The sequence below is a fragment of the Monodon monoceros genome, unplaced genomic scaffold (assembly GCF_005190385.1).
Source record: "Monodon monoceros isolate NGI ecotype Baffin Bay Population unplaced genomic scaffold, NGI_Narwhal_1 Super_Scaffold_12, whole genome shotgun sequence".
Lineage (NCBI taxonomy): Eukaryota > Metazoa > Chordata > Mammalia > Artiodactyla > Monodontidae > Monodon > Monodon monoceros.
In genome coordinates, this window is record NW_021703768.1 from 167,363,674 (window position 1) to 167,376,616 (window position 12,943).

At 57.6% G+C, this 12,943-nt stretch overlaps 1 protein-coding gene and 1 pseudogene across 2 annotated transcripts in view; both read left to right on the forward strand.

The window, feature by feature from the left end:
• The window catches only part of IQCN (IQ motif containing N), an 11,758-nt gene extending 8,997 nt beyond the window's left edge, over positions 1–2,761 (forward strand). For both annotated transcript variants that reach the window (XM_029218142.1, XM_029218143.1), the window contains one exon: positions 1,788–2,761. In XM_029218142.1, the coding sequence (XP_029073975.1) occupies positions 1,788–2,681 (894 nt within the window). In that variant the 3' untranslated portion in view covers positions 2,682–2,761. The remainder of the gene's footprint in view (positions 1–1,787) is intronic.
• An 876-nt stretch (positions 2,762–3,637) lies between these two features.
• Positions 3,638–7,593, forward strand: LOC114892233 (annotated as a pseudogene).
• Positions 7,594–12,943: the final 5,350 nt, after the last annotated feature.

The window sequence follows — 12,943 nt, forward strand, 5'->3', positions numbered from 1 at the left end:
CCAGGGTCCGTGATCAGTGGCATGGGCCAGGGCCTTTCCCCAGGGTCTGTGATCAGTGGCATGAGTCAGGGCCTTCCTCCAGGTTCTGGGGCCAGTGGCATGGCCAGAACCCTGCCTCTGAGTTCTGTCACAACTGCAGTGTCCCCCAGCCTGAATGCAGCATCCGGTGCTGGTGGGAAGAGGCAAGGTCTCTCTGTAAGACCCTCAGCTAGTCTAACTGCTCCAAGCCTGCTCCTAGGTTCAGCGGCAAGTGGGGTGGGCTCAAGTATCCCTCCTTGTCCTGTGGCCTCTAGTGTGGACCCAGCATCTATGCCTGGGGGACTGGATCAGAACCTAGTTCTGGAGTCCATGGCTAGTACAGCTGGTCCACCCTCCACAGTTGGAGGCGTGGCCCAGAGCCTGCCCCAAGGGTCCATGCTGATTGGGATCTCTCCTCGTCAAATATCACGGAGCCCTGGCGGGAGAAGCGTCCACAGCCTCCTTCCAGGCATCCCGTACCCCTGGCCTGGCTCAAGCTCATCTCCAGGAAGCTAATGGCACAGCCAAGGGAGTGTACCAAGTGCCTACGGTTCTGCAAAGAGCCTCACAGTTGAGCCAAGCTCTTGGGATGATGCCGTTTGAGACCACAGGCCACCAGACTGTGATAAAGCCAGAGGACCTGGACAAGACTTTGCCCCAGGGGTCCATATCCAACTGGGAGTCCGAGGTCCTTGAGGCAACCCCGTGGATGTCCCCTAGTCCCCTGGCAACTGACATCGACCACAGTCAAGAATCCCCTGCAGAGGACGAGACTCTTCCCAAAGACCAAATGTCGCTCTTGGAGGAGGTGGCTCCCAGCTAAGCTATGTCTATGACCAGTGGCATGGCCTCTGTCCCTCCACAGTCCCCGAGTTTTGCCAAGCACTCCATGGCCCGTGGTGGCACCCCAACTCTGCATCAGAGGTCAGCCAGCAATTGGGGGGCCCCCAGTTCCCACCTTGTGGCTGCTAGTGGGGTCCCCGGTACGCAGACAGGGTCTGTCAAGGGCACTTTGGCTCATCAACAGACATCAGTGTCTCACACTGTACCCCGGAGCCCCTCCATGGTTTATGTTGTGCCCCAGAGCCCCTCGGCTTATCAAAAGGCTTTGGAGGCTCACATTATGCCCCAGAGCCCCTCGGTGGCTCACATGTCCCGGAGCCATTCCCATGGGACGATGGCGTCTACTGTCATCTCAGGGTCACCCAAGCTGGCCCATGGCAGTACTATGGCAACCGGTTTACACCCAGGGTCTGTGGCTGGGATGGGGACCCCCAAGCACTTCCCGGAAGTCAGGGGCCACCAGCGTGGCCTCCCATGTGCCACTGCATCCACCCCTGGTTAGAGGGGTGGCATCCAGCGCGCTCCAGAAGCCAGTGTCCGGGGGTCTGATTCAGGATGGCCATGAGTTCCTTGGCCCTAGAAAATCCTTCAGGGCCACGCATGATGTCCCTTTCCCACAAATGCCGGACAATTCTGTGGCTGGGACTGGGCCCCGCCCATCAGGAGCAGAAGGATGCCCCCAGGTCCTCACAGGTGCACCGCTGGCCATAGCGCCAACAATCCACACTGGGGAGGTGGCACAACGGATGGTCTTCCCTAGGCTGAATCCGGGGGTTCGGAGGGTGTCTCTGGGTTATGAGTCTTCACCGAGTGGTTCCCGGCGGCCCCTTTTTAACCAGGAGTCGCCGCTGGTGTCTCGGAATTCCCTTAGCTCCGTGGCTCCTGCAGACAGTCACGGGGCATCCCTGACTCCCGCTCTACTCCAGGGTCCTGAGGACAATGGCGTGTCTGGCAGCCAAGCGTGGAACTCTGCCGTCCCCAGTGTAGCGGTCGGGCCCAGAAACGGCACTGCGGCCCCTGGTGGCGCGTGGGATGTCATGGTGGCAGTGGATCCCAGACAGCCAGGGGAGCTGGTGACGTCGTCGGCGCAGGCTGTGGAGGAGATAATCATCCATGCGGTGGTCATCATCCAGGCGTGTACACGTGGCTTCCTGGTGCGCCGTACCATCAAGGTGTGGCATCAGTGGGCCATCACCATCCAGGCTGCCTGGCGTGGCTACCGTGCACGGCGGGACCTGGCCCGGCTCTGCAGAGCCGCCACAGTCATCCAGGCTGCGTGGCGAGGCTTCTGCATCCGCCGGAGCTGCACCCAGCAAATGCTGCTCCCAGGCATGTGGGCTGAGACGGGCAGCGGGGCCAGGACCACGTCTGATCACCGCTGCTTCCAGTCCTGCCACCCACGTGTCTGTAGTCTCTGCCAGTCACTGAGCTCCGGGCTGGGGAGCCCACCCATCGTGGTGATGCTTGTGGGTTCCAGCTCCCGCACATGCCACATATGCGGCCATACCCTGCCCACCCGGGTGCTGCATGGCACGGGCCAGGGTGCTGCAGGCCAGGCCGGCATGCCACGGGGCTGCATCACCCGGTCAAACCCCCAGAGCCCCTGGCAACCCCATCACCAGAGCAAGGCAGCCACGGCCATCCAGTCAGCCTGGAGGGGCTTCGCTGCACGCTGCCAGCTGAAGCAGCAGCAGTTAGCAGCCAAGATGCTTCAAGCCACCTGGCGCGGCCATTGCACCCGGGCCTCTCTCACCACGGATGCGCTCTTGGGACCAGCGGCGTGGGACAACTCACAGCACGTGCAATGGCCAGGTGTCTAGGACCTTGGCTTACCAGTGGAGGAACACCAGGGGAGGAGCCATGTGGCTCTCTGGGTCTAATGAATAAAGCCCTCCACAGTCTGGGTCCTGGTCTACCTATGCTTACGGGAGTGTCTCAGGCATGGTGCGAGGGAAAATGAGAGGGATCTGGAACATCCTGGACAGGAGGGGCCCAAAACTTCCAACCATGCAGTTGGCACCTAGGGTCTGTGGCTGGGATGGGGACCCCAAGCCTTTCCCGGAGGTCAGGGCTGCCAACGTGGCCTCATACGTACCGTCATATTCATCCACGGCTAGCAGGGCAGCATCGTCCGTTCCAGATGGAGGTACTCCAGAAGCCAGTGTCTGGGGACCTGGCCTAGAATGGCCACCATGAGTCCCTTGGCCCTGGAAAATCCTACAGGTGCATGCATGGGTGCCTCATTCAGGAACTACTAGAGGGTTCCAGCCACATCCAGATTTGGGGGGATGCTGGGCCCAGCCCCAAGGGGCCCCAATCTGGGTGAGAGAGAGCCGTACACAGACATTCCCACTGGTGGGATCAGGGACAGGGCAGAGAGGGAGAGAGGGGGCAGCCTGGCCAAGAGGAGGGGTAGAGGGGGGTGACAGCGTGGGTTTGGGGCAGCCATAGAGGGGGCACAGAGAGATGGGGGCTCCAGGGGGAACTAGAAGGGGCAGAGGGTGTCCTGAGGGGATAGGCAGAGTGTAAAGGCTTCAGGGTCATGAATCAGGAGGGTTTGTTAGGAGAGGTGGAGGGGTCCAAGTGGAGAGGGGGTCAGGAATGTCACCCCTGGTGAACCGTAGCGCCCCCCAGAGGCCCTGCGTCCGGAAGCCCCGCCTCCGCCTCACCCCTGAGCAGCTCCGCGCGCCGCCAGCAGGGGAGTGCACAGATGTAAAGAGCAGGCACCTGGCCACACACCTGCGCGGAGCCCGCAGTCCCCCCTCCCCACGCAGGAATGGCGGGCTCCCAGCTGCCGCAGCCGCTTCTGTTGCTGCTGCTGAAACCTGGTGGGGGTTCCGGAACTGCCAGTGTCACCTCTACAGGTAAGAACAGGTGAGAAGGAGATCCAGCTTCCAGGAAGCTGGAGGGGGCATATGGCCTAGCCACACACCCAGCATCTGGATTCCTCCCTTAGGCCACGCTGCTCTGGCACTCCATCCCTCCCCCCAAAAGGGCTGCTCCTTCTCCCAGAAGCAAGGTGGGGAGGTCGTGAGAACAGTGGGAGCACCACCACCCTTCCACCCCCACCCCCAGCCCCGAGGCTGCCAGTTCTGCCACCCCAGCATAGCCTGAGCCAGCGAGAGGCTGGTGAATGCCTCATACCCAGTTTGAGGTTCCGTTTCAAATCTCAGTTTTTCTTAGGCAGACCCCAAAGGGAGAAGTGTGAGGTCCCCAGGACCATGGGGGTGCGGGCGGGAGAAGGGCTCACTTCCTGGTCACTGAGCATCTATGGCTCCCAGAAGAAGTTCTTGGCGCCTGACAATTTCTTTCTGCTCCCCTATAAGACAGTTCCCAGGGTGGAGAAGTCATCGCTCTCTCTGACCCATGTCCCAGCCCCAAACCTGGAATATCAGAGTGGAGGCCACCACACGTGAGACTCTTATAGCAGACAAGGGCTTCACTCAGAAGGCACCACATTTATCCCCATTTCATAGCTCTGGAAACTGAGGCTCAGGCAAGCCGAGTCTCCCAGCCTGTGCCAGACCCAGATTCGAACCAGCTGACTTGGCTCATGCCAGTCTCCTGGTTCAGGAGTCTCTGGGCAAAGCAAACTCCTGGCACAGTGCATAGAAACAGCCCCATTTTACCTTCTGGTCAACTCTCCAGCCGCTCATGAGTGTCTGCTCTGCGCCAGGCACTCAGTAGAGTTTATGTCCTCAACAACCTCCTCCTTGCAGGCCCACTAGTTTTCCTCAGTTTGCTTTAGAAGTTCAACTCCTCAGAGGTCTAGCTTGGCTTGGGGTCCACTGTGGCCCCTGAGTCATCTTCATTTCAGCAGATAACTCTTCTCATCTGTATTCTTCCTCAAATAATGGTGGGAGGCATTTTGGGGAGGCTGAACTCTTAGTCCTTGACTCCTTGGAGGTCTTTGAGGGGCCTTCTTTCCACTTTCCAGTCACCTGGAGCCAGACTCTCTACCATTCTGAGCCTCAGTTCCCCACCAATAAAATGGGGATGAAGTCAGGCCAGCGCACCATGCCTCTTCTAGACTCACCTGTCATCCCCGTGGGGCCTGGGAAACCGGACAGAGAAACAGGGTCTGCATGTGGACACTGCCCCCTCCTGGGGCCAGTGCCAGATATTATTTCTGCATTTCTGCTGCTTGGGGTGAGGCAGGGGAGGAAGCACAAAGATTGGTCCAGGGCAGAGTGGATGGGGTGGGGGCAGGGAGTGGTTGATGAATGAACTTGCAAGCAGTTCAGGTGCCCAGCAGCCTGGAACTGGGAAGGAAGTAATTGTGTGTGTGTGTGGGGGGGCAGCCCATGAAATCTTTACCTACCCTCAGCCTGGCCTCTGGGCTCCGTGTCTAGGATGGGGTAGAAGCTGGGGAGCACCTGGAGCAAGGTAGTGGGGGTTCCAGAGTCTTAGAGCCCAGGCCTCTGTACCCCCAATAAAACTCTGAGTTTAGCCATGGGGACTTTCCAGGTACCTGGGGAAGCAGATTAGGGCTGATCCTCCTTGGGAGCTCAGAGGTAGATCTCTGCCGTCAAACATCACCTTGTACCAGACCTGCGTGAGCTCTCAGGGACTCTGACTTCCTGTGATGTCCATTTTACAGACAAGGAATCTGAGTCCCAGAAGTTTTAAAAGAGCTGCTCAGCATGCTGCTTGGGTTGCAGCCATTCCCCATATCCAGAGGTTTCTAGACCCCTGAAGCAAGAGTCAGGGGCAGGGAGGGTCCACCCTGAACTGGAACCCTGGCTGTGGGAGTTCAGATAAGGAAATTCAGACAAGGGCACCTCAGTTTCCCACTAAGCACTCACGTGGTGCACTAAATCCTCCAAGTGTCCCTAAGTCGTGGGTGTCGTCTACCTGACATAATAGGGAAAGAGGCATCCAGAGGGGAGTCTGGGCCAGGGTCACAAGCCCTTGTTCCTAATTATCTTCTCCCTGCGCCCCAATGGTGTTTTCTTTTCAGGTGTTACAGTCTCAGAGATGGAGAACTTGACTTCCTAATCTCTGACTTCTCCCTCCAGCCACCCCTCCCCTACTTCAGTGGAAAACCACAACAGCCAAGAGAGCCCAGAGACAGGCTCCACCCCCTCACCCTAGCACCCCTAGTTCAGAGGCAGGTTCCATAACCCCCTCAAATTCAGGGGCAACCTCCACCATGCAGCCCATCTCCTCACAAGCAGAGAGACAGTAACCCACTCCAGCTCCGGCTCTCCCAGTTCAGAGCACACCGTCACCTCCCACTCTAGCCCCCTGAGTTCCATCTCCTTGACCACCCTGCATCGGAGCCCCACTCACCCCAATCCCAGCACGGTGCCTTCCTCCGTGTCCTCGGCCACCACTGACGGGACATCCGTGGCCTCTGACCTTGGTGAGTATTGGGACATTTGGGCAGATGGGGGATGGTTGCGGATACCAGGGTGCAGTTCTGAGATTGGCCACCAGGGGGAGACACAGTCCTAAGAATATGCTGCGAAGGACCTCTTCTCCCACCCCAGCATCACCTAAACCTCTTCAGACCTTCTTCATTCCAAGCACGTTTTATTAAGCACCTATCCTGTGTCGGGTCCTGTGAGACACAGTTATGTTGGGAGACAGGTTATAAGTAAATTACATATTTGTTTATAAAAGAACAAAGTAGAGCAGGATAAGGGGTTGGAACGTGAGTGCAAAGGTTTTGAAATTTTTAAAGACTATTCAGCCAAGGTCTTGGTTTGAAGGAGGCAAAGGAGGGAACCACGCAGGTAGCTAGGGAGAGAACAGCCCAGGCAGTGAGCACAGCAAGTGCAAAGGCCCTGAGGTAGGATTGTGCCTGGTGCATCTGAAGAAGAGTGAGATGGCTGGAATGGGGCGAGTGGGGGTACTAGTGGGGAGCAGTGAGGGTGAGGAAGTTGCAGGGTGTGATCATACAGGGCCCCAGGGATCCAATAGAGGCCAAGCATTTTCAGAGGGTCTAGAAAAATCTGTCATTCAAAATAATACATTGTCTCCAAAACATGCAAAGAAGAATGCAAACACGAAGCGTAATAACATTTTGCTTAAAGTCACAGGATATAAACCATCTTCACAAAGTGTCAAATTTTGCACGTATCCTCAGAAAGTCGCTGCATTTGGGAACAGAGTTCTAGGTTGGATTATTTTTTTCACTTTGCAAGAACTCCCAGAAGTGGCCAACAATGGCTGTGGAAACACAGTGAACAAAATTGATTGCTTGTAGAAAAATATATTCAAAAGAAAAAAGAAAAGAAAGGAAAAGAAAAACAAAAGTAAAAGAATAAAAATGTGCTTGAAAAAATGGTTACAGCAGAGACTGGAGAGGGAATTAAGCACAGCTTCCTGAGAGGGGACTTAAAAGGCACTGGGCCCTGGTGGGTGTCTCAGCCTTAGAAGGGATGGGGTCTAGGGCTGACTCAGAGCTCCCCTCCAGGTGACACTGGAGCCCCCAAGTTGCACAGGAACCCAGGTGTGGTGGTGGTCGTGTGTCTGCTGGTGTGTGTTTTGCTCATCTGATGTGTGATAATGGCCGTGAGGTGCTGCCACAAAGGCGTGTCTGAGTTCCAGAAGCTGGATGAGGTATCCATGGGGTTGGGGGGAGGCCAGGCTGGGGGGATTGCCCTCCCAAGCAGGGCAGGCCCCTGCTGCAAAGCCCACTGGTGCCTGAACAACCTCTTGTGTGTGTTCCTCCTTCAGGGGCTTGTGAGCTGAAGGTCATCCTCTGCCTATCACACACTGGAGTGATCCTCAAGAGGCTGGGATGGGGGGCTTGGATGGGGCTGGGGTGTCTGGAGAGGGGCAAGGCTTGTGGGAATAAAGCCCCTGCTGTTCCTCTGAGGCATCCTGAATCATGGATTCATTTGACAAACATTCTTGAGTGCGTACTATGTGCTGGGGTCACAGTGGGGACAATTTCTCCACCCTTACGGAGCCAACAGTCTCAAGGGGAAAGACTGACGACAGCCAGGGGATCAAGTGACATAATTTCAGATAGCTGAGGGCCAGAAAGTCACAGATTGGGGTTGTGGCTGGATCCCAGGGTCCCATGTGTCCAGGTTTGCAGAGAGGGTAGGGAGGTCTCTCTGGAAGGTGCACCACGTGGCTTGTGGGATCTTAGTTCCCTGACCAGGGATTGAACCCGGGCCTTCGGCAGTGAGAATGCAGAGTCCTAACCCCTGGACTGCCCAGGGAAGTCCCTGGAAGGTGATATTTGTGCCAAGACCTGAAAGGGTGAAGGAGCCACCCTGGGGGAAACCAGGGAAGGTGTCCCAGGAAGCAGGCATGGCAAGTACAAAGGCCCTGTGGTAGGAAAAACTAGGGGTGTTTGGGAAACAACAAAGAGGTGAGCAGGGTCAGAGCTGGGTGAGGGAGGGATCTGTGGGGCACCAGGTGGGCTATGGGAAGAAGTGTGAGTTTTAGCCAGAACACCATGGGGGAGTCTCCAGCCAGCAAGTTCCAGAATCCGACCGGTCTTCTTTCAAATCTTTAGGAGGGCAGATCAGCAGGGGTAACCAGGAGGCAGGGACAGCCTGTGCAAACGCATAGACACTGGAAAGGGCCAGAAGCATGCAGAGAACAGGGAGTCAAAATGCCCTCCCCTGCTCGACTCCCATTGTTTCAGTTGTTTCCCAGGGTCTGAGCATGGGCGTCCACTCTCTTCCCTCCCATTGTACAGGATGGAAAACTGAGTTTGGGGAGGGGCAGGCCTGGGACTGGGGAGCCTGGTGGGTCTGTGGGTTCTTCCTTCTACCCACTCCACCCCCAGGGACTTTCCAGACTTCTCTAGCAGATTGGGACACCGAGGCTGCAGGCTGGGTCTCGACCATGTGCCTTGGCCATAACTCAGGCCTGGAGCTGCCCCCTCAAGGCTGAGTTTAACCCACAGTGAGATGGGTGGTCAGAGAGGCTGGGGGTCAAAGTTACCCAGCACATCGAGGTGAAGCCCGCCCAGGGGAGGGTCATGCTCTGATGATTCTTGGGGGCAGAGGGGACAGCAGGGCCTCCCAGGCAGGCAGCAGGTCTGGTGAAACATTAACTCATGGCAGCTTGGGAAGTGGTAATGTCACATGAACCCTTTTCCCCTGGCCACAGCCCTCCTCACCCCACAGCCCCTCCTGGGGGCCCCAGGTTCCTGCTGCAGCTCCAGCCCCCACTGTTTGTAGAGAGTGTTGACCAGAGGACCAGAGAGGGTCATCAATCTGCCTGGAGCAGCAGAGCACGGTGGGCAACTTTCCCGGAGCCTCCAGGGACCTCCTGAAGGCCATCTTCAAACTCCTGAAGACATACCTCATGGGCTCTGGCTGTGAAGCCCATGTCCCAGACCCCAAGCTGGTAAAATCCTCCTTTTCTGACCTCAAAACTGCACCTCTCTCTGCCTCTCTGTCTCTCTGTCTCTCTGCTTCTCTTTCTCTGTCTCTGTCTCCATCTCTCTCCCCATCTCTCCTCTTCTCTCTCTGGCTCCCTCCCTCTCTCATAAGCAAACACAAGAACAATTCAACTGAACACCTGCTCGCTCTGGGCCCGCCCCCCCCCCCCCCCCCCCCCCCCCCCCCCGCAAACACACGTGGTCACTTGCTCCTGGCCACTCTCTCTCACACCTTCTTGGTGACACCCTCACACCCTTCCAGTCGCTCTGCCCCCCACCTCCCGGCTGGGTCCTGAGGGTAGTATGTGGGTGTATCCTGCTCAGGCCTGGCGCTCAGACAGTTAAGGGGCTCCACTTGGGCGGGGACCCTGGGCCGCCGCTTGGGCAGGTTAAGTCCTCCCCTCCCCCGCTGCCTGCGAGGTCACAGGACTCAGGCAGGACTCAGTGGTGGCAGTGAGCGTCAGGCCTACCCAGGCCTCGCAGAGCTGGTGTGAGTTTGGGGGGTTCTCAAGTAGTGGGCTGGGGTCCCTGCACCCTCCAGAGCTTGGCTGGGAGCTAAATGGATCTCCCATGGGGCCAGGGGACTTCCTCCTGAGGGTCCTGATGCTCCAAAGCTGCTGACTTGGGCAGGGAGTTGGGAGGGGGCTTGGGGAGTATGTCTGGGCACCGAGCCCACTGCCCTTAGACGGAAGCCCCTGCAGAGGGCCGGGTGGTTGCCCCACACTGGTGCCTGCGGTCTGGCCCAGGTTACCTTGATTGAGTATCTGCGGGCTCCAAGAGAGGATGCAGGGTATGGGAGTGGGCTCCCTGTCTAGGGGGGGCTCTCACAGGAGTATAGCAGTGCTGTCAGAGCCCAGAGGTCTCACGTCCATCTCCCCAGGTTCAGAGACAACTCATGCTGCTATGAGGCGCAGCAGGACAGCGCTCTCCTTCCCGCTAAACGAGGTGAGCAGTGGGGAGAGGGCTGTGACTGAAGTGGGGTACCCTTGTCCAGGCCATGGGGGAGGGGGTGTCCCAGGGCTTGGAAACACCCAGAGCTGCCTGGAAACCCACTTACAGATGGGGGAACTGAGGCCCATAAAGGCCACTAAGACTCGATCCAAGTATCCAGCCCCGGGCTGCAGCCATTGCTTTTGGGAGCAGGGGACATGGGTGGGGGGCATGGGGGAGGGAGGGCACTAGGGACCCTTTGGGAATGGATGCAAGGTTTTTGATTGCCCAAGGAAAGGAGGCCTGGATGCCCTTAGTCCAGGGTGGGGAGGGTGTGAGGCCAGACATTCGGGGCAGGGAAACTGAGGCAGGAGAAAATGACAGTAGTGAGTGGGGAACTGGGCAGGAGCTGGATCTGAATCCCGGGCTGATGCCTGAGTGGCTGGTACCTTCTCTGGGACTCTATATGCTTGTGTAAAAAACGGTGGGCCTAAAATTTTGTGGCTGGAGAGAAGTCAGGATGAGGTGGGCCTCGGCAACAGGCAAGGTCCCACACGCTTTAACTCATTTAGCCATGCCCCAGCTGTCTGTGGGAGGAGGAGAAAGATAAGGGTAGTCCCAGTTTACAGATGAGGAAACTGAGGCCCGGAGAGGCTACCTCTCCCTTAAGGTGAATGGTTGAGCAAGATTTGAACCTGAGTCTTTGGGACCCTTGTCTGTGCTCTGAACCCCTGCCATTGAGCTGAGCCCCCAGCTGCTCCAACCGCCCAGGACAATCCCTGGCCCCCCTGTTTAATGTGGTGTGTGATCAGGCAGCTGGTTCCCTCTCCAAGTCGCACCTTCCTCCTCTGCAAAGTGGGGACCACATTATGCTCCTCCAAACACTCAGTTTACAGCATCAGTGATTCCACTTGCACGTGGAGTGCCTACTGTGCTGGGCCTGGGAACATGGAGGCTCACAGGCTGGGCAGGCAGAAATTAAACCAAGAAAAAGGATAACCTCTGGAGGTGGGTGAATGTGAGTGAGGCTGCCTAGGCTGGGCAGGGAGGGCTTCTCTGAGGAGGTGACTTTTGAGCTGAAGAATGGATGAAAACAAGCAGCCAGCCATGGGGAGAGCTGGGAGAAGGGAATTTCCTACAGAAGGCACAGCCTGTGCAAAGGCCCTGAGGCAGGTTTAAGGAGCAGCTACGACAAGGTTGGTGAGGCTGAGGCAGGTTGAGTGAGGGGAGAAGAGGAAGGTGAGAGGAGATGGAGGGCAGGGACTAGGGCACGTGGGGACTTGGGGGCTGCGGTGAGGGGTGTGGATTGTGATCTAGGGGTGCTGGAGGCCACGGGAGGGTTAGGATCAGTCAAGGGACAGATTTAGGGTTTGTCTTAGAGGCAGGAGTTGGGGTCGCAGCCAGAGCTAGCTCATATCAGGATCTCAGAGACAGGAGAGATGGACAAATCAAAAGACAGCTTCTCAGCCTCCCCACAATCACTTCCCCACCCAGGGCCTCCCGCCAGGTCTTCTGTCCCCACTCCAGACTCTCAGGGAGGGAAGCAATTAGTCTGGAGTGGCAGGTTGATTAACGCTGCCGCTGAGAGGTCCGGAGGACCCTCTGCTCCCCACCTGCAGCTCTGAGAGCCCCCATCCTTACCTTACACTACCCCGGAGGGGAACAGCCGGGCTAGATCCTGGGAGTCGGGGCCTGCTGAAGAATCCACCACCCAAGCCCCTGCAGCTGCTGTCGACTGCTCCCCTCAGGGCCTGTCTTGTCTGTTTCACCCCAAAACCAGCCAGGCCCCCCACAAGCCCAGACCCAAACCACAAGCTGCCTCCTCTGGCTCCCCCTGGGGGCCATGTGGAACCTGAATTCACCAGATCGTGGTGCTTCCTCCCAAATCTTCCCCATCTAGGTCATGGTGGCCCCACCCATCCAGAGAACTGTGTGACAAGTCACCCATCATAATCACGAGTTACCCTTGAATCTTCTTGAACACCCTATGGCCATGGCCCATCTCTCAGCCACCAAGACATGTCCCGCATCCACTCATGGGCCCCACCTTGGCCCATGTCCCACCCAGATGCTGCCCCAGCCTCTATCCTCCCCCAATGGTCCCTGATGCAGACACAGGAGGCTTCTTAAAATCATAAAGCAAGTGGAATCTCTTTTTTTTTAATTTAATTTTATTATTATTATTTTTTTTTTGAGGTACACGGGCCTCTCACCGTTCTGGCCTCTCCCGTTGTGGCGCACAGGCTCCGGACGTGCAGGCTCAGTGGCCATGGCTCACAGGCACAGCCGCTCCGCGGCATGTGGGATCCTCCCAGACGGGGGCACGAACCCGTGTCCCCTGCATCGGCAAGCGGACTCCCAACCACTGTGCCACCAGGGAAGCCCTTCTTTTTTTTAATTTTTAAAAACTCATCGGGGGCTTCCCTGGTGGCTCAGTGGTTAAGAATCCGCCTGCCAATGCAGGGCACACAGGTTCGAGCCCTGGTCCGGGAAGATCCCACATGCAGCGGAGCAACTAAGCCCGTGCGCCACAACTACTGAGCCTACGCTCTAGAGTCCGCGAGCCACAACTACCGAGCCCACGTGCCACAACTACTGAAGCCCACGCGCCTAGAGCCCCTGCTCTGCAGCAAGAGAAGCCACCGCAATGAGAAGCCCACTCACTGCAATGAAGAGTAGCCCCAGGGCTTCCCTGGTGGCGCAGTGGTTGAGAGCCCGCCTGCCGATGCAGGGGACACGGGCTCGTGCCCCGGTCCGGGAAGATCCCACATGCCGCGGAGCGGCTGGGCCCGTGAGCCA